We start from the raw sequence: 20,448 nt of genomic DNA on the forward strand, positions 1-20,448 counted from the left end.
GGTCCGGCTAGGTCTCATTTCCGGGGAAACATGGTATTGAAAGCTTCATCCTGCTTATTCCATTGCTGCCCCTGTGGCTGCCCCTCCTGAGGACTCGACCGCCAGGGGAACTGTTTACTTAAATGGTGTCTCGTATGTCTGTGGTTTCTCCCTGCTGGGCCCACCCCTGAGCCAAGGGGACCGGGTACAATGAACCTACTCAGGGCAGAAAGTAAAAGCCCCGTGCTTCCCTTCTCTCTCTGCAGCGTCATTCTTTGCCTGTCTGCACCTTTCTTTTGTCCTGCATACTGAGTGCAGGCGTAGGAGCATAGGGATTCCACAGTGAGAGAGTGCGGCCTGATGACTTCTGCAGCAGGGCAGGCAGCCGTGGGCATGCGTCCCAGGAACTGCTCTGTCCACACACCAGCTCTGACATGCATCTTCTGTTCTGCCTCAGTCGCTCTCACCAGCTAAAGCTGGTGTCCCCTGGGCTCCCCTGGAAATAGAGGATGGACACACCCCAGGTGTGAGCCCCCACCCTTGCGCGGCAGTGGGGGAAGCAGTCCAGTGCAGATTCTGATGCCTGCTCTGCCTCTCACCGAGCATGTGGTGTTAGGGACGGTGCTCGGCCTTCCCAGCATTTCGTTGTCTGTAAAACAGAGGCGACAAATCTGTTTACCTCACAAGGTTATCATACGGGCAAAGGATAGAATCCATAAATGGTGCCTGGAACAAGTCTGCCACATAATTCTAGCACTCCGTGAATACGAGCAGTACTTCCTTGTTTATTTCCCAAATGTCATTTGTTGATCTGTTCGTTGAAAACTGGCAGGATCCATATCAAGAAACTAACAGTGGTGACGTCTGGATGATGGCATTTTTGTTTATTTGTATTTTCTAAATGCTCTGTAATAAATACGGATTACTTTTTTAATAAGGGACAGTAAGCTCCCTTTGAGGACATATGGGGTGCAGTGGACTAGCGGTGAGTGGGTACCAAGTGGGGACAACACACTGTCCTTAGCGGAGTTTAAAGTCTACGGAAGGAGGCAGAACGGGTAAACTGAGGATGGAAAGAGGAGGGGCGGTCGTGCTCAGGGCAAGCTGAGTATGGCACCGGGCCCCCTCAGGTGGCACCTGCCATTAGAGAGGCCACCAGTTTTGCCCCAACAGTCTTTCTACATGGTCTTCCCTGATCTGGAAATAGGAAAGTAAGACGACACACACAGTCAGAGAGAAGGGCCACCCCTTTCATCTCTCCAGGTACCGCAGGACGACGGGCCGTAGGATTGCTGAGATTCCTTTCTTAGGTGCCCATTTTTGGAAAGGGCTTATGTTGAGGAAAAGGTCGAGATGCTTCATGTAACTACTCTTACAAATGACAGCTAGGAGCCTGGGCGGCAAATCGGCATGTTCAGTGGCCTGAAGTGACTTCCTGTTTCTCTCTGTCCCTCAGCATTATTAGCATCATCATCATCCTGGCGGGAGCGATCGCACTGATCATCGGTTTCGGGATTTCAGGTACGTGGGTTCTCGCCTTACCACCATCCCCTTACCCCGCACCATTCAGCCCCCGATCAGGGTGGAAGGAGGAAAGGGGCACAGGTCTCGGACCCAGAAACCCTCAGAGAAGAGCACTGGTTCGTCTACTCACTGACTGTGTTCTCCTCGCGTTAGCCATTTAATGCCCTGGGCCCCCGGTTCCTCATTTTAGAGAGTGGAGGAGATAATGTCTGCGTCACCGGTAGTTGAGAGAATCAGATGGACCGTTTATCAGGGTGTTCTACCTACCAGACAGCGCTCCAGGCATCATTCGGGGGTCAAAGGTCAAGTACTGGGGTTGAGCCATTCTAGCGATGGTTGACCTGGTGGATGACGTCTTTGCAATGAAACTTCCGCTGAAATGTTAAAGAATATCAAGTCTTCAGACAAAGGGGTCTTGGGTGAAGAGAATACTGGCCATGACTGTTGTTCCGTGTAGGAAACAGTTGCCACTGGGGCGTGGATGGTGAGTTTCTGAATGCAGCTATCTGATACCACTTGCAAGGAATAGACTTCTCTCTCCTCTTCTGTGTAGACTGTGTCTCAGGAGCATCTAGTATGGATGCCACATTAATTGAGACACTGGGTGAGTTAGGCCAGCAGCTGTCTTCTCTGAGGCAACTTTTTTTTTTTTTTATGCTCTGTTTCCCTTTAGCTGCCTGACTCAGGCCAACACATTTATTTTAACTTCGTCTGTGGCCAAAGCTATCGCTTTGTAACTTTTGTTTCACAGCTTCCGTTGTCTTTTCTCTCTGTCACTCTCCCCCAGTGTGTGTGTGTGTATGTGGGGGGGATGCTGCCGTTGAATAATGGTGTCAAGCCCTAAATGAAGAAAACTCACTGTAGATGTGTTTGCCTAGAAAAGACTTAGGGGCACTTTCTCACTTCCTTTATCATCAAAAACATATATTTGGTCTTCCATCCATTTTTCTATTGGATTGTCTTTTTGATTTGGAGGAATTATTTTTTCTGGGTGCAATTTGGTTATATGTATTTCAAGATCTCCTCTACTCTATGGCTTGCTTTCTCACTCTCTTAATGTCTTAATATAGTCCAACATATCAATCTTTTTCTTTATACCTGGAGCTTTCAGTCACCTGTTTGGTTACGGAGTCTTTACCTATGCCAAGGCCATGAAGATTTTCTTTTTAAGTTATCTTGCAGACGTTTTTACCTTTCACATTTACATCTACGAACCATCTAGAATTACTTTTGTGCCTGGTGAAAGACGGTTGTCAAGATTCACTTGTTCCCTGTGGCTATCCAGTTGACCCAGCACCATTCACTGAAAACACTGTCCTTCCTCCATTTTGTCATAAATCAAGTATCCAAATGTGTGTAGATCTGTTTCTGAACTCACTATCATTCTGATATTCTTTTATAATTTGTTTTCTCTTCATGTTACTTTCTCTTTTTTTCCTATTCCTAATCTTGAGCGTCTTTATCTGTCTGTCTCCTTTTCTCTTTCTCATCTTCAAACAGATTTACAAAGTGTTATTAGTGTCATTTGCACTGTGGTAGTTTTGAAAGAACCAGGTTTAGTTTTAGTTTTCCTTTCCTCTGATTGTTTACCTATTTAATTAATTTTGGCTTTTGTCTTTACTAATGTCCCTCTTTCTGCTTTGTTTTCCTATTTTTATATTCTTTTTATATCTTAAAACAAGCACTTCATAGAATACTATGTCCAGAAAGCCAATAAACAGCTTTGAAGTAGGTACTACCCTTCAGCTTCCCAAAGTGATTTACCAGTTTGCTCTTCACCAGAAGTGTGTGAGACGTCCAGGGCCCCATTTCCAGGGCACCAACACCAGCTATGGTAGAATGTTGCTGTGATTTTCATTTCTATTTCCTGGTGACTGAGTACATTCTCATATGAGAATGATATGTTGAGTGACAGAGCCAGACACAAAACACTTCAATCTCTATAATTCTATGTACGTGAAAACAGGCACATGACTCTGGTGTGAGAAGGTACAACATGGCTACGACTGTGGGAAGAGTGAGAGGGTAGCCAGAAGAGGAGACTGGATGGCATTTCCGGGGGGCAGGAAAGTTCTGGTTCTTGGTGGACGGTGGTTCATGGGATGAAGTTGTGATAATTCTTCAGACTACCCAGTTATAATGTGCATAGTTTTATGCATGTATATAATACTTCAATATACACATATTATAAGTACATTGGAAATAAAATATTGACTGGTAAAGCACATACTTTGGACTAACTTTTAAAAATATCAATGCATACATTTTGGTACCTTTCTTGCTAATGCTTAACTCTTCCTTAGTTGTAATTGACACTATTGTTGATCTTATACACCACCTTGAATTAAAATCCTAGCATTTATCTTTCACTCCAAATCTTGGTGACTAGGCTTTTTTGGGCTTAGGGCTAAATGTTTGCCATCAGAGCCCTTATGGAGTTATTTTTTGGTCGTTAGTGGCTTTAACTACCCTAGCAAGAACGTTCACATTGTCACAGCTTCCCTGCGACAGTCAAACTTATGCTACTTAACCCTTCACCTGCTGCATAAGCGACCTCAAATGCTGTGGGTCAGCGCCTCCAATACAGAGGTGCCCCTTAAGTGCTTTGGGAACGGACAAGTGAATGAATGCATCAGGGGTGACGACCTAGATAAAAGCCACAGTCTCCTCAGCCCAACAATGTGCCTCTAATAATATTAAAGCCCTACCAGCAATGAAGAGGTTTTCTGCCTCCTTCCTAGGTCATGGGATGAAAGCTGGTTATTTGGATAAAATGGGCTGTTTATTAGTTTAACGCTAGTTGGATTTTTCTCCATTGCCTCTATTTAAAAGACCATAACCCTTACTGGACGGCATCATATTATCACACTTTAAATAAATTCAGTAAAATGTTAGCTGGTTTAATATACAAGATGGCGAAATTAAGCAAATGGCACTTGGCAGATGATGATATCTTTCAAACCCTTTCTACATACACCTCACTCTACTAAATAACTTTTCATGTATTAACTTATTTCCTGCTCACAACAAATAGGAGATAAATATTATGACTACGTCCCGATAAGAAACTTGCCTAAGGTGGCATGCAGCTAGCAAGTGGCTACTGTTGGGTTTCACGCCCTGGCAGATTGTTCCAGAACCCACACTCCTTCCCGCCACCCTGTATGTATCCATTGGGATATAACTTAACTTTCCCGAAACAGTTTCCTCAATGGTGAAACAGCCAGAGTCGTGGGAATTAAATGACAAAGTGTTTGTAAAGTGCCTGACTCATGTGTGCAATAAATGGCGGCCACTGCTATTTGTATTGATAACATCAGTGCTATGAATAATAATTGGCTATTATTAATGCGTTCATATAGCCCCTCCTAAAACTTGCCCAATTTCCTGGCCACACCAGGGCAGGCTTCCTCTGGAAGCCGCAGGATGCTGCCTCTTAATAAAGACTCCACCTTCGGACAAGGGATAAAAGTTACGGTCTGCTCAATATGCCAGTCGGGCACATGCTGATGGCACCGACACAGGAGCATTGAACAAATTGGAAAGAATCTGATATGTTTCTTTCATTGTAGTCATCTGACAAAATAAACAGCTCTTGGCCTTTCTTACACTTGTTTTAGGGTTTGTAATTGTTTTTACTTTTACATGAGGTGAGGAGACCGTTGTAGAGGGAAGGCTCTCTACAGCGAAACATGGCAGAAAGAGCACAGGCTGCGAACCAGACGAGACTCCACGACCTGAGTGAGTGGAGTCAGGCCCACTCACTGCCAGGCCCATGGCCTTAAGCGAGCCATTCAATCCCACGGAGTCTCTTCATCTGCATTCCGAAAATGGGTGTAATGATCATTTTCCCTCTCGTGGTTGTTACCAAGCTTACGAGTCACTATAAGTATTTAGTAAACTGTTCCTTTCCTCCTGGAGCTCTGATCTGCAATCTTCCCTAATGATTCCAGTGAATAACGGTTCGCAATATCACCCACTTAAGGTTTAACATGTGGCAAGGCCGGTACTGTCTCCATCTCTTTGCCTGTGTTGTATCACTTAGCTCTTTCAGGGACCTGCTGAGGGAACTATGCTTATTAGCATGCCCAGTCTACTGGTGAAAAAGCTATGGCATAAGGAAGTTAGAAAACTTGCCCAAAGACGCATACCCAATAAGCGGCGGGGAGGGACGGGATTTGAACTCAGACGGCTGATACCTGTGCCACGTCCTCCATACCGTGGTCTGCTGCTGCTTCCCTACATCGGTCCTGGCCCAGGATCCTTTCCCGTTTCTTCTCACAGGAGCCACAGCTACCACCAACCCCGCCCTCTTCTCCGGCAAGAGTGCCCTCGCTGTCTGACCCCAGGCTCCCTGGGTACAGGCTTACGCATGTGTTTCCACCTTTGCGCCATGCGCTGCGGTGCCCATCTGGACAGCTGGGTTCCACTAGATACTGAGTGAGCACCTGCTGAAGACTTCCAGTATGTTCTCTATGCTCCTGGAATCTACACAGCTTGTCTCACTGAGTCACTTCAAAGGGAAGTCCACTTCCCAGGTTTAATCCAGCGGTGTGGGGCACCCCCAAATCATAATTTTTGTAAAGAATCCTTGCCTTGTTACCTGTAACCCCACTTTCCAGGCGATTCCTGCCCCAGCTGAATACTGCTCACCCGGGTGAACGAGAACGGCTCGGGGTTAGCTGGCTCCCTTTCATCGCTAGCTCCTCCTTTCCCATGCAGACCAGAGCTGTGACAGTGATTGGCTCTCATGGGCTGGACAATTCCTTTTCAGTAAGTGACTGGGTCTTCCAATTCTAAAGAAGTTCGATGGAATCTTTGAGGCCACTGAAATCCTTAAAATGTGGGCCTGTTTAAATGACCAGGATTCTACATGAGCGGACGGCGGCCTCTGACCCATCTCCTCGAGCCCTTTGGTTCAGCAGGTCACACAGGAGCCCCTGGTGGTCCACAGGCCTGGAGAGCCTATCAGAGCAGACTGTGTTTCCCAGAACACAGCTCCTTGAGCCAACATTTGTTTGCAAGTTTGCATACAGATTTCTTTTTTTGTGTGAGAAGCAATATGTTTATGCTGTTGCTTGCAAATTAAATTTTATTTTAGCACTTTTAATTATCATTTGTTTACCTCACAAATAAGTATTGATTGATTGATTTCTGGGTGCCAAGCAATGGCTATGTACTTGGGAGTTTTTAAGTCCTCACTTGCTTTTACTCCTCCTCTTGATTTGATCTGGAGAGGGTGGGATTTATTCAACATCATACTCATTCCATCTGCCACCTCTTGAATACAAGCTGAAATTGGCTAGCGCCTGCAGCGGGGCCCTGGGGCACCCCACAGCTGCCTACTTCTAATCATTAAGTTCTAAAAGACATATTTCCACAAATTCTCCACCTGTGGGCTCAAGGCCAACCCATTAGAATTAATTCAGTAGCACAATTACCAAACTGAAATAAGTCATTACCATTTCATTCTCTCCATACACTGTGCTAATTATATTTTTTTTTACGAAAAGTGATTTTTCAATTCAACTTTAATGGCTCTTATAAACTCCAATCAAATTTACCCTTGCTCTCACACGGTTACATTTGCTCCATGACTTTACTGAGAATCTGTGTATGTTCATTGACTTCTTTTTCACTGGCTCACATTTCCCCCAAATTTAGAGGTGACAATCCTGCCACATGTCCCTTACTCCTATAATCATTTCGGATGGAACCATTGTGCCTTGATTCTACTGAGTTCCATTAATTAATTCATGCATTCATTCATTCATTTATGCATTCATTCACTCAAGAACTATTATTTTATTTTTCTCTGTAGAGATACAGCACTAGGCACTTGTCTTAGTTTGCTCGGGCTGCCATAAAAAAACACCATAGACAGGGTGGCTTAAACATCAGAAATATACTTTCCCACAGTTCTAGAGGCTGGGAAGTCACTGCAGGTGCCAGGTGGCCTCATCTCTAAGGCTTTCATCAAAGGCCCTCTGGCCTATTGAAACAGGTGAGGGTCTCACCCTTGGAAGCCAAGCAGGCAGCCCTAATGACCTCTAAATCACCTTTAGGGTTGTTCTTCCCTTTTCTGGAAGAAGAGCACATGTTCACAGCTGAATAGCTCTACGGTCCAGTCCTGTAAAATCTAAGAAGCCTTTCTTAATTTTCTTTTGTTTTTCTTATCTCCTTTACTTTCTCTGTCCCCAGCTGGCAGTGTTTCTGCTGGTGTGATCCCATCTCTATTCTTGGCTTCTGCTGGGGTGGCTGATTCAGCCTTTAGGTCACACTTGACGGTCTCCTGATCAGATGGCCATTCAGCCACACCCTTAGCGTTCTCTTCAGAACAACCTCCTCTGGTTCTGTAATATGGACGGTTCCTTTTCGCCTAACAATTCCTTCTTCAATTCATCTCTCTCCTCTCCTATGTCTTACTATATACAGTCAGGAGTAACCAAGCTGCCTTTTCAACACTTTGCTTATAAATCTCCTCAGCCAAATGGCCAATTTCATCACTCACAAGTTCAACCTTCCACAGAACACAAAGGCACAGTCCAGCCAAGTTCTTTGCCACTTTCTAACAATAATGGCCTTTCCTCCAGTTTCCAATAACACATTCCTCATTCCCACCTGAAATCTCGCCAGAATAGTCCTTAACGTCCGTATCTCTAGCATCTAGCATGCCCGTCAAAATTCTTCCAGCCTTTAATCACTACCAAGCTCCAAAGCTTCCTCCCCATGCTTAGACATTTATTACAGCAGTGCCCCCACTTCTTGGTACCAAAATTTGTATTAGTCAGGGTTCTCCAGAGAAACAGAACCAATAGTGTGTGTGTGTGTGTGTGTGTGTGTGTGTGTGCATGTGTGTGTGTGTGTAGAGAGAGAGAGGGAGAGAACAAGATAGATTTAGAAAGAACTGTCTCACACGATGAGGGAGGCTGACAATTCCCACGGTCTGCAGTTAGCAAACTAGAGACCCAGATGGTTTAGTTCCAGTCTGAGTCAGAAGGCCTGAGAACCGGGACAGCCAAGGATATAGTTCCAATTTGAAAGCCAGAAGGCTCAAGACCCAAGAGACAATGTTTCCGTTTGAGTCCGAGGCAGGCCAACACTGATGTCCCAACTCAACGCTTCTAGTTAGGTCCTTCAACTGATTGGATGAGGCCCAACCATCGTAAGGAGCGAGACCTGCTTTACTCCATGTACTGATTCAAATATTAATCTCATCCAGAAACATCTTCACAGACACCCCCAAAATGTAGACAAAATGTCTGGGTACCCTGTGCCTCAGTAAAGCTGACACGTAAAATTAATCACTGCAGCATTATAGGGATTACAAATATGATTTAAACAGTTTCTGCCCTTGAAAAGCTTACCAATGAGGCCAGGCGTAGACTTGAGACAAGGTAGAGGGAGGCAGCTGCTGTAATACAATCAACGGGAAGTGTCAGGGAGAGTAAAGAGAGAGCCTGTTCATTGTGTCTTGGGAGAGCAGAAGAGTGTCATGCAAGGACTGCCACCTGCACGGCCTTGAGTATAAGCAGCATTGGGATAACTGGTGATAAAGGCGAGGAAGGAACCATACCCTGTAGGTGCGAGATGAACAGGGGTGTGAAAATGCATGGTGTAACTGTATAACCAGGACTAGCCTGGGATGTCTTAGCTATCAGTCTGCCAAGTAAAAATAACTGAAAGGCAGATTAAATGGTTAAAGGAGTGTTCAAAAAAAAAAAAAAAACACGAGGGCAGGGTATAGAGTGTGTTGCATTCATATTACACAGCAAAACTTCATGCCCTCCTCTTTCATCTCTTCTTTCCCAACCTCCCACGTGAATGGCCATGTGTGACAGCTGCTCCATTGTCTCTTCTCCACACTCTAAAGCCCCAAGCGTCTTCCCACCCGCTGCACATGTGTTCCTCTGCCTCTTCTGTATGTGCGATTTTTCTCCCATCAGTAACTCTCTGTTCTTTCTCACGTACATCCATCTCCCTTAGCTTTTCCAGGTTTATCCCTCATCCACTACCTTCATCTACTTTATAAAGACCTAGGAGCCAATAATACCATCCCAACCCTGGTAGGGATGGGAGAGGTCAGAGAGGAGATCCGTATGTTCATAATGTTATCTCTTACATTTGAAAAATACCAAGTATTCTTTGCTTATGTATTTTTCCACCGAAAGCAGAAAATCAACAAATCACTTGATTTGAATAAACAGTACAGACTCTGGAAGAATGTGGTGGGAAATAAGGCTATAATGGTAGAAATAAGGCATAAAGCACTAAGAGCTAATATGTATGGGCATTTCCTACGTGCCATGCAGTATTTAGAGTTGAAGCCCATGCTGGTAGTCTGAACTTTACTCCACAGCCCTTGGGAGCCATAGAAGACTAGTGATTAGAAAACGAACATGTTCAGATGGTACTTTAAGACCTACCTGTAAGATTAATGCATGTACAATAGATTGGATGGAAGCAAAGGTGAGAGGCAGCAATACGAATGGGAAGCTGAGAAATCCAGGTGAGAAGTGCTCAGCACCCACCATGTTGGACTTCTGGGGCTGGAAGAAAGAGTTCGTGCAGAAAAACATCAGGTCTTTGTTTAAAGGTTACTCTTAGACTGGGATGGGAACTGGACCTGAAAACCCTCAGGATCCAAGACAGCTCTGGGGATGGGGGACTCTCTTCATCTTTCTCTCACAGTATCTATTCCAGTCTCCTTTTAGGCTCAAAGACCCATCCTCTCCTTAGATTCACATCCAAACCTCAGGAGTCTCTCAAGAAGATTCAGTGATTTGATTAAATCACTCCTACAGGCATCCCCAGACAGCAGCCCCCAGTGCAGAAAGAACAGCTGGTCAACCCTTCGCAGCCTGAGTGGGCTATCAGCCGGGCAAGTGGGAATGAGGCCGTGGACAGGGCTGGCACCATAATTAATATTGTACTGGCGGTATGATTGGAGAGGAGGGAGTGAGTGTCTTCTCTCTTAGGCCAAAAAACAATTTAATTAAGTACCATTCTTCATCATGCCATAGCTAGCCAGCACTATAACCCTGACCAACAAACTTGTCTTCTCTGTGCCTTGGTTCCCTCATCATTCAAATGGAGATAAAAGTAAGAGCACATTAACATTCTTCGGAATTACTAGTCAGTTAACGTGAAGTTTCACTTCTGAGCCACTTTTGGTTAACTAAAAATAACAATACCTCTTATGTATGATTATAATTTGCAAATCAAGTTCACATCCATTTGACTGGATTGCCACAAGAACTCTTTAAGGTAGGTAAGACAGATATTTTTACCTCCATTTTCCTGAGATGCAGAGAGGTTACATGACTCATTCAAGGTCACACACATATCAAGTGACAAAGCCAGGACCTGAATTCTCATCTCCAGACCCCAAGTCCAATGTGTTTTCCTCTTGTTGCCCCTCACAGTTGGGATCCGTTGGGCTCAGAAAGCTATTGTGTGTGGCAGATCTGCTGTAGATATCAAAACTATTGCCTTCCTGCTCTTTCTATTTTCCTTATGTCTTGTTTTATGTCTCTCCTGTGCTCGTATATTTCCCATTTACTACAGGAGTCTCTGTTTGGCTCTCAGGAATGAAGGTTTTGGTTGTACAAGCTCCTTGGCACTGACCCTTCCTTCCTGAATTTCAGGCACACATTCCATCACCGTCACGACGCTCACCTCAGCGGGGAACCTCGGGGAGGACGGACTCCTGAGCTGCTCCTTTGAACCTGACATCAAGCTGTCTGATATCGTGATACAGTGGCTAAAGGAAGGTGTCATGGGCTTGGTCCACGAGTTTAAAGAAGGCAAAGATGAGCTGTCAGCCCAGAATGAAATGTTCCGAGGCCGGACAGCAGTGTTCGCTGATCAAGTGAGAGTTGGCAACGCCTCCCTGAGGTTAAAAAACGTGCAACTCACAGATGCTGGCACCTACAAATGTTACATTGTCACGTCCAAAGGCAAGGGGAATGCTAACCTTGAGTACAAAACTGGAGGTAAGTCACGTTTGCAGAGAGGGAAAGGAAGTGCCAAAAGATACTGGCGGCTAAAGAACATGGTTTGCTAATGAAATGTCATGTCATTATGCTCGTGAGTGACTCATCTCAGACAAGACCCTCGAATTCTGCGAGCAGCCATCCATGCTGTCCAAGAACATTATCATAGCAGGTCTTAAAATCTTGCTTTTCCGGACTCTTAAGACTCTTCTGAATTTTCACATGTTTTCCCTGAAATATTTTGCTACAATAAATATAGTCTCTGTTATTGGAGCCTCTGGTACCACTAGTAAGAGAAGCCTAGAATCCTGCCTGAGACTTTTCTCTACGAAGTAGGCCCTAGCCCAAGTCTGGAATCAGTACCTTCAGGGACTTATAGCAGTAGAGCTCATTAGAGAAGTTCACAGGTAATTAAATAAAACAGTTTTGTCCCATAAACTCACTAATCCTCCCCCAATGAAATCCGCCCTTCCTTACCAACTAAATTTCACATGTCTTCTGAATGTATGCACGAGGGACTCAGATAGATACTGGAAAGAATAAAAAGATGATTAAGAAAACAAAGATGGTTGCTCCTCCGCTTGCAGAGCTCAGCATAGAGCTTACAGAGTTGAGGTTTGGGGCTGAAATGAGACAAATATGTAAATATCTATAATAATTGGTAGAGTGTATTAGATGCTCTAAGAGAAGTATAAATGGACTGATTTGGCGATTCAGATGAAGAGAGAGATCATATCCAAATGCACAGGGAGCGAGGGGACAGGAAAGCCCGCATGGAGAGAGGGTGGCGTTGGAGGGGAGCCTAGAAGGACAGGCAGACAGTAGCCTGAGGTCTCCCAGCCTAGGCTTGTCTGCACGGGCCTTTCTTGGACACCTCGTAACATGTGTATGTAATGGTTTGAAGCACAGAGCTAGAGCCAGGGCTGGGCCAGTACAGTGGCCTGGGCAAGGCAACCCCGCTGAGTCTGTTTCTTTATCTTCAAATGGGGATTCACATGGTCACGTCAAAGGGACACTGGAGCCAACTGAAAGGGCTTCCACTGGAAACGTGAGCAGCAAAAGAAACAATACAGTATTAAATTATAACTCTAAGTATAAAATGAATACATAGGAGTCCATACTGACATAAATACGAGAGAGATGAAAGAAATCTTTACAGATAAATTCCAGACAATGTATGTAGGTCCCTCCCCCTCAGGAGGTGGAGCCTAGTACTTCCCCCTCTCCCCACACCAGACCCAGCGTGTGTCCGACCTAGTAAAGTCCAGCTTCTGCATAAACCTGGCACATGTGGCCTCAGCCATCACAGTGGACATCCTCAGTGACAAGTCACGTTGACAGCACGCACTATCTGACATGACATGATGTGAAGGGCACGTGACTTCCTATGGTTTTCCTCTCCGAAACCCACAGCTTCAGTCTAACCATGAGGAAAACTTCAGAAAAGTTCTAATCGAGGGGCAGCCTATGAAATACTTGAGCAGCACTGCTCAAAACTGTCCAGGTGATCTAGAACATGGAAAGACTGAGAAACTGTCACAGACCAGAGGAGCCTGAGAGGACATGACAAATAAATGCAATGTGGTATTCTGGATGGGATGCTGGGACAGAAAGAGGGCATTGGGTGGAAAAACTGGTAGGATCCAAACAATCTGGAGCTTAGCTAACAGTAATGCACCAGCCATGGTTCTCAGTTTTGACAAGTGGGCCACTGGGAGAAACTGGGTGAGGAGTATGCAAGAACTCGGTGCTATCTTTGCAACTTTTCTGTAAATCTGAAATTACTCCAAAATCAAATGCTTACTTTTTAAAAAATGAGGACGATAACAGGTATCCGTAGGACTGCTGCGAAGATCCAACGAGATAACGTCTGGAATTTGGCACCTAGCACAGGGCACCCCCTCAAAAAATGATGTCTGTTTTGCGCGGCAGCTCCCTGGAGCTTGCTCCCCGTCTGCTCCGAGCATGTGAGTCTCCTCTGCCCTGCCAGGGAGCTGGCTCTCTAGGGGCAAAGCCAGGCCTTTCCTTTCACCGCTCATGCAGCACCAGCACAGTCCTGGGCAAAGGAAGCTGCTAAATAAATTAATAAAGTGTGTCTTGCCTATGGGCCTCACAAGCATTTTACAGTCAAAAGTCCAGGCCTTAACATTTTCCACAAGTGTCTCTCTACCTGGACGGAGAAGAGAGCCAGTCGTACTGTCACAATGCAGTTACCTCCCCAGTGAAGAGAATTATCTTAGAAGAAAACAAGAGCCTGTGTCCAAACCTGGATTCTACAGCATGACAGTCTTGGCCCAGGAAAACTCCAAACCCCATGAGCACAAGGCTCGTGTACGGGATTTCTTTGGGTGCCAGGTGGAAGCTGTTTTTCCTTCCTCTCCCTCCCTGCCCTAACTATTTTCTCCAGATAGGAAAATACATACAGTCCAGGTGCCTGGGGAACCACCCAGTCTCCCTAACGGGTAGGCTTTTCTGTGATCACCGGAACTCCTTTTACATGGAGAAATGTATCTATGGTAACAGTTATACCTAGGACTTAGGTCCATGGCGTCTGTGCTATTGGCCAGAGTTGTGATGAAGAGCAACACTAGGAATAATCGTTCTTTGCACCTACAGCACAGCCCCCTGGGGAAGTACGGAGTCACTTCACTGGCAGAAACGACTGTGTTGTTAAGATCTAGCATTTCCAAGGCTATCTTGTCTTATCTGCCTGACCTTGACATCTGTCCTTTCTGACCTTCAACCCTGCAGCCTTCAGCATCCCCGAGATGGATGTGGACTACAATGCCAGCTCAGAGAGCTTTCGGTGTGAGGCTCCGCGGTGGTTCCCCCAGCCTACAGTGGTGTGGACATCCCAAGTTGACCAGAGAGCCAACTTCTCAGGAGTCTCCAACACCAGCTTTGAGCTGAACTCTGAGAACGTGACCATGAAGGTTGTATCCATCCTCTACAACGTCACAGTCAACAACACATACTCCTGTATGATCGAGAACAGCATTGCCAAAGCCACGGGGGATATCAAAGTGACAGGTGGGTTCCTTCACGCTCTTGTATGGGTTGATCGGGGTAAGAATCAAACCTAAATTAAACTCTACAACAGAGATATTATGTACCAGGGCACAGAAAGCTCGAGAGTTGTCTTCACTGAGACCTTGATCACAATTCCCGTTGAGATTGCTTATATAAGACCACGACTACAAAACAGTATTTATGGCACAGAGGTCAAAGCTGGCACCCTGTAGGCCGTCTTACTGCCTGGAGGGCAATGTTAAGGCTTCTGTGGCCCCGTCTAACTCAGTAGGACGGCTTTGGCGAAGCAGTGGAAAAGTGATGATGATTTGACATCTCTGAGATATGCAGCTGGTGATCTGTATCCCAAGTTGCCCCACACTGGTTTAGCTCTAGCTTGCCTTTGAGAAGTCTTTCAATCTGAAGACTTAGAGTCTGCCGTAGTCTTGTTCAGCCCTCCTGGGACTGACTCAGGCTCCCACTAATACTGGCCCAGGATTAATGTGAAATTTCTCATTTGAACTGGTCCCCCAGGCTGGGAAGGCCGGGACCAGGGGAGGCCCAGCACCCCAGTCTCCCTGAGCGCTTTAGAGATACAAAACCAGACTGAATTACGACTTTGAAGACCATCCCTCCTGGGGCTGAACTGAATTTAAGCTGTTGTGGAAGGAATATATTAGGAGAACTGCTGTCTTATATTTAACATAATGCCAGGCAGATATTTTGCATACTATAAGTTCCCTATAAATGTTTGCTGAATTTAACTGAATAAACCATTTTCTCATCAGCTTAATTTTTATTTAAAATTATTTTATATATATAAAGGAAACTTAGGGAATAAGAGAAAATACAAATCATATATCTGGTCAATGGTTAATATCCAGAATACAAAAAGAACTCCTACAGCTCAACAACAAAACATTCAAATAATCAGATGAAATGATGGGCAAAGGACTCGAACAGGCAATTCCCCAAAGAAGACATACAAATGACCAACAAGCATATGAAACGATGCTCAATGTCACTAATCATCAGAGAAATGTAAATGGAAACCACAATATCACCTCAAACCCATTAGGATGGCTACTATTTTGAAAAAAACAACAGAAAATAACAAGTGTTGGTGAGGAGAGGAGAAATTGGAACCCTCGTGCATGTTGGTGAGATTGCAAAATGGTGCCACCAGTATAGAAAACAGAATAGAGGTTCCTTGAAGTATTAAAAATAGAACCTACCATATGATCCAGCAATCCCATTTCTGTGTGTATATCCAAAAGAATTGAAAGTAGGGGCTCGAAGAGATATTTAAACACCCATGTTCACAGCAGTGTTATTCACAATAGTCAAGAGAAACAATCCAAAATGTCCATCAACAGATGAACGGATAAACAGAATGTAGTATATACATACAAATGAATATTATTCAGCCTTAAAAAAGAAGGAAATCCTTTCATATGCTAAAATATGGATGAATTGTCAGGATATTATGCTAAGTGAAATAATCCCACCACAGAAAGACAAATACTATACAATTCCATTTATATAAGGTATCTAAAGTAGTAAAATTCATAGGAACAGGAAGCATAACGGTGGTTACCAGCAGCTGAGAGAAAGGAGGAAGGAAAGAGAGTCACTATTTCATGGATATAGAGATTTCGATTTGAAAGATGAAAAAGTTTAGGAGATCTGTTTCACAACAGTGTAAATATACTTAACACTATTGAACAGCACACTTAAAAATGGCAAGATAGCAAATTTTATGTTATGTGTTTACCACACATAAAAAAGCCTCCGATAAAAAACTGTATACATAAGAGCAAGCTCTTCCACTATCCTGTGGAACAAATTGGTGACTGCCACGGTTAGAACGCTTTTAGTTACCTGTAATAGGAAACCAACCCAAATAAGTCTAAGCTAAAAGGGTAATGGGATGTCCCGTGGAACTAAGGACAGTACTGCAATATGGCTTCAGGAACTTAAATTCCACTGGGACTCTTCCTCTCTCATTTCTACTTGATTCTTTCTTTACCCTCTAATTTACTCTCTCTTGCTTTCGTCTATAGAGCATAATGTGATTGCCGAGAGCTCCTAGCTTTTAAAGTCTCTTTCACTCAGAGTAACCAGACTGAACCTCAATCCTTCAGTCCTATTCTGCATTCCCAGAGAAGCTCACCATGGGTCAGCTGCCCTCACCTAGAAAACGAGGCAGTACTTGATGGAAGGCCTTACCAAAAGAGAAAGGGGGATGAAGCATTGGGCATTCAAAACAATGGGTGTTAACAACAGTATCTCAGTTTAGGTCTCAATAAAAAGCTCCAAACTGTACAACTGATGCCTTTTAAACTGTACAACTGATGCCTTTTAATAGAAAGGGCAATAACTGAACAAACCACAGAAATTGAGCACAACTTTTATTCAGTGAGCAGATTTTTTTCCCATACGTACTCATTGGATACATCAGAATAAGGGTTCCATGTATCAGTACTACTACTAAATACAACTTTTGGTAACATGACATAGCTCAAAGTTAAGAAAATAACATAATCCCTTCTTGCCATGCACAGAGGAGGTATTCCATACATGCTTTTAAACAATTGAATGAGGCCATGGGGTTTACATCGTCTGTTCTCTGACTATACTGCTAATTCAAGTCATTCATTCAACAACTATCAACTGTGTGCTGGATGTATACAAAGCAATATGTAAATCCCAATAAATACAGAGAAATTAATCAATGTAGCTGTGTGTAGGGAAAAGAGTTGTTAATTAGGACTATACTAGTTCGGTAGATGAGGCAGAGTTTAAGCTAAGTTTTAAGGAAGAAGAATGGATTTAATAGATAGGAAAGCATGAAGTCAGGAGCCTATGTCCATGTCCAGGGGAGAGATTCTGGGGGTAGTGGCAAAAGGAAAGAAAGGGGGAAGAATGAAAGGTTCACGAAGAAAATAATCTACAGGACTTAGTGACACCAATGTGAAGGACTAGAGAAAGAGAAAGTTAATGGGTCTGCCATGTCTACCCACGTTGCTTAAAAGGTTGGTTTAGGAATGCTACCAACAAAAAATTAAAACACAGGCGAAGCAACATGCTTGGCAAAAAGATGAGGGATTTAGAGATGTTGAGTTGCAAGTGCCCGTTGTTTACCTAGGTATAGATGTCCAATGCTTAGCACATTACCCAGCAAAAGATAGGTGTGGGGGAGAATGCTTTACCCCAACTCCACATAGCTCCTTCCATGAGGAGAGACCCCCGCCAATGTAACCCTTCTAGCCTCTCTCCTCTCCCCTCTTTCACTCCTCACCAGAGAAAGAAGAATTACTAATTTATCTGATTAGGGGGTTTATTCGAAGAAGCTGGACATAAGTACGTAGTTGAGCTCCTCCTCTTGCCTTTTCTCTCTAGCTAACCCTCAGGAAGTATAATTTCTACTCTGCTCCCCCAGAGCCATCAGGTTTTCAAGGGCAGACTCTGCCCTTGGAGGAGGAAGCCTGCCCCGGTGTGGTGCTGCCTGCAACTGGAGAAGTCTGGTCTGCAGCTCACGTCCCTGCAGACAAAGCCTCATCCTTTATCAGATTTATCAGTAATAAAGGGGATGTTTTTCCTTCCAGTTGCCTCACTCTTTTTGTCCGACTCGTCAATTGATCCAGAACTCAGGTGGGAAGAGGGTGTTATTTTTTTGGACTCCTTTGAAACCCAACAGTAGGTACTCAAAAATATTTACTGAACAATTATGTTTATGACTGACATACACAATAGCAACTGTAAATCCAGCTGTGGCACTCAGGACAGGGCTCAGGCTGAGGAGGGGAATTTGGAAATAAATGATCAGCTTAATGAAAGAAATGCTCATTAGGCTTAAGTGGGGTTACCGTTATTGTTGTTTTTATAGCTAATACTTATTGAGTGCTTACTATGTGCCAGGCACTGTTCTAAGTGCTTTGCATATCTTAACTCATTAATCCTCCTAAGAACTCTACAAAGTACACGATTATTATTATTATTTTAGTCCTACTTTATAGATGGAGAAACTGGAACACATATAGATTGAGTAAATTGCCTGAAGTCACACAGCTAGTAAGTGTCAGAGCGGAAATGAACTAAATGAGATTGGACTGTCTAGGGAGAAAATGGAGTAAAGAGTAATTTAATTTCTTCGCTTCTACCTTTCTCTCCTTCAAAATGAGAACAATACTTTCTCATCACTTTGTAGTGGTGTGCAGGAAGCGAATAACACAGAACCTGAAACGGTCACTACCTAGAGGAAAAAAATGTGTCTGAAACCAAGGACTGGTCACAGCTGTTTGTTTAGCTTGTTCTTTATTTGGTAACCGATAATGATCTCTTTATTGGTGTAGTTTTTCATTTCTCTGAGTGCTTGCTGGAGTGGACCACAGAACAGAATTTCCTTTGAAGAAAGGGAAAGCTCTGCTTTGAAACCCATTACAGAAAGGTAGAGAATGGGGTACAAAATTGCCCCCAAATTGGGGTACAACTTGTATTAGGAACAAGTTGTTCTGTTTTTCGGGTACTTTTCTTTGCTGACCAGCCATGTGAAGAACATACCCAGCTTTTCCTCTATGACCCTGAACTTTTTCTCTCCCTTCACAGACTCCGAGATTAAAAGGCGGAGTCACCTAGAGCTGCTGGACTCAAAGGCTTCCCGGTGTGTCTCTTCTTTCTTTGCCATCAGCTGGGTACTCCTGCCTCTCTCCTCTTGCCTGATGCTAAAATAATGTGCCTTAGCCACACAGAAACCTGCACAGTCATTGGTACGACAGGTGAGATGAATCCTGAATGGTGCGGGGGATCAGTTGTGTATGTGCTTGTGTTCCTAGCAAGAGTCAAGCAAGCTCCAGCGTCTGCTCTGAGGCAACCCCCGCCCTTAAGAAAAGACTCAAGCTGTCTCCTTTCCCCAGCAGCCCATGGTACCATGCGACCTTGCTAGAACATCATCAAAACACAGACAAACAAGGCCACTTCTGAATAAGATAGACACCAGACACAGACAGGGAGGTTTCCAGTTCTCAACAGGTATTTGCCGAATGGTTGTAATGGTATCTTATTGCTATTATTTTCAGAATCCCAAGATTCTGCAGAACTATTTCACCACAAGATATGACCTAGTTTTATACTCCTTGTCTAGAAGTCTAGAAGTCTGGAGTGAACATATAAGATCAAGAAGCAAAAAGAAGCCAAAAGTGACCCCTGGAAGACTCCAACATGAACAGGATATATCCATCTTCAAAGACATGTATTAAAAGTTGGGAAAATAATTCATCTGAACTGGAGAAGTGTGTTAAGACTGCTAAGTGAAATGCTTGCGGAGACAAGTGTATCCCCATATCTTAGGGACCTCCCCTCACCCATCCCCGTTTGGGGAGTGAGAGGATGGGATAATGCATCTCCTTTGTCTCTGAATCTTTAGTTATATTGCTGTAATATTGTTCTGAGGAGAGTCCTAGAAAGTTTCGATGACAACACATCCATGTTTTATAATCCACAAATTAAACCGTAGTGGACACAGTAAAAAGCTGCTAATCAGCTGCCACGTCACAATTCAGAGGTAGCTGCATTTTAGTGATGGCTCAAATGAGTCACTTTTCATTATGATGCTTCCGAAAGTGCCTTGGCGTTTCCTCCCACTGACCAATGCCAGAGACATGTGGGAAATGATCATAATTGTAACATAGAAAAACATAGTTGGGTGACACTGATTTTCTAAATGTTCTCAGCACCTTGTTTTTTTAACAAACAAAAGCCATTTCATTTCTCAGATGATGTTCACCCTTGAGTGGTCGGGGAAAGAGCTGTCACCTTGACTGCACGTGGCATTATGTCATCACAAGGTTTGCGGCTTCTGCTTTCTATCCTGCATGGACGGCGATCACCTAGGCTTTCAATAGCATCTAGAGTAGTGGGGCTCACTCAGCCAGGGCCATTT

The 20,448-nt window shown here is 44.1% G+C and overlaps 1 protein-coding gene across 2 annotated transcripts in view; it reads left to right on the forward strand.

Annotated features, from left to right (window-relative positions):
- VTCN1 (V-set domain containing T cell activation inhibitor 1) overlaps positions 1 to 19,240 on the forward strand; it is a gene marked incomplete at both ends in the record, with an annotated part of 46,930 nt that extends 27,690 nt beyond the window's left edge. The window contains 4 exons of one of the 2 annotated variants that reach the window (XM_081025725.1): positions 1,436 to 1,500; positions 11,151 to 11,498; positions 14,250 to 14,528; positions 19,116 to 19,240. In XM_081025725.1, the coding sequence (XP_080881851.1) occupies positions 1,436 to 1,500; positions 11,151 to 11,498; positions 14,250 to 14,528; positions 19,116 to 19,240 (817 nt within the window). The remainder of the gene's footprint in view (positions 1 to 1,435; positions 1,501 to 11,150; positions 11,499 to 14,249; positions 14,529 to 19,115) is intronic. The other variant, XM_081025726.1, reaches the window with a different exon arrangement.
- Between the last annotated feature and the right edge of the window lie 1,208 nt (positions 19,241 to 20,448).

Source organism: Rhinolophus hipposideros (assembly GCF_964194185.1).
Source record: "Rhinolophus hipposideros genome assembly, chromosome: 19".
NCBI lineage: Eukaryota > Metazoa > Chordata > Mammalia > Chiroptera > Rhinolophidae > Rhinolophus > Rhinolophus hipposideros.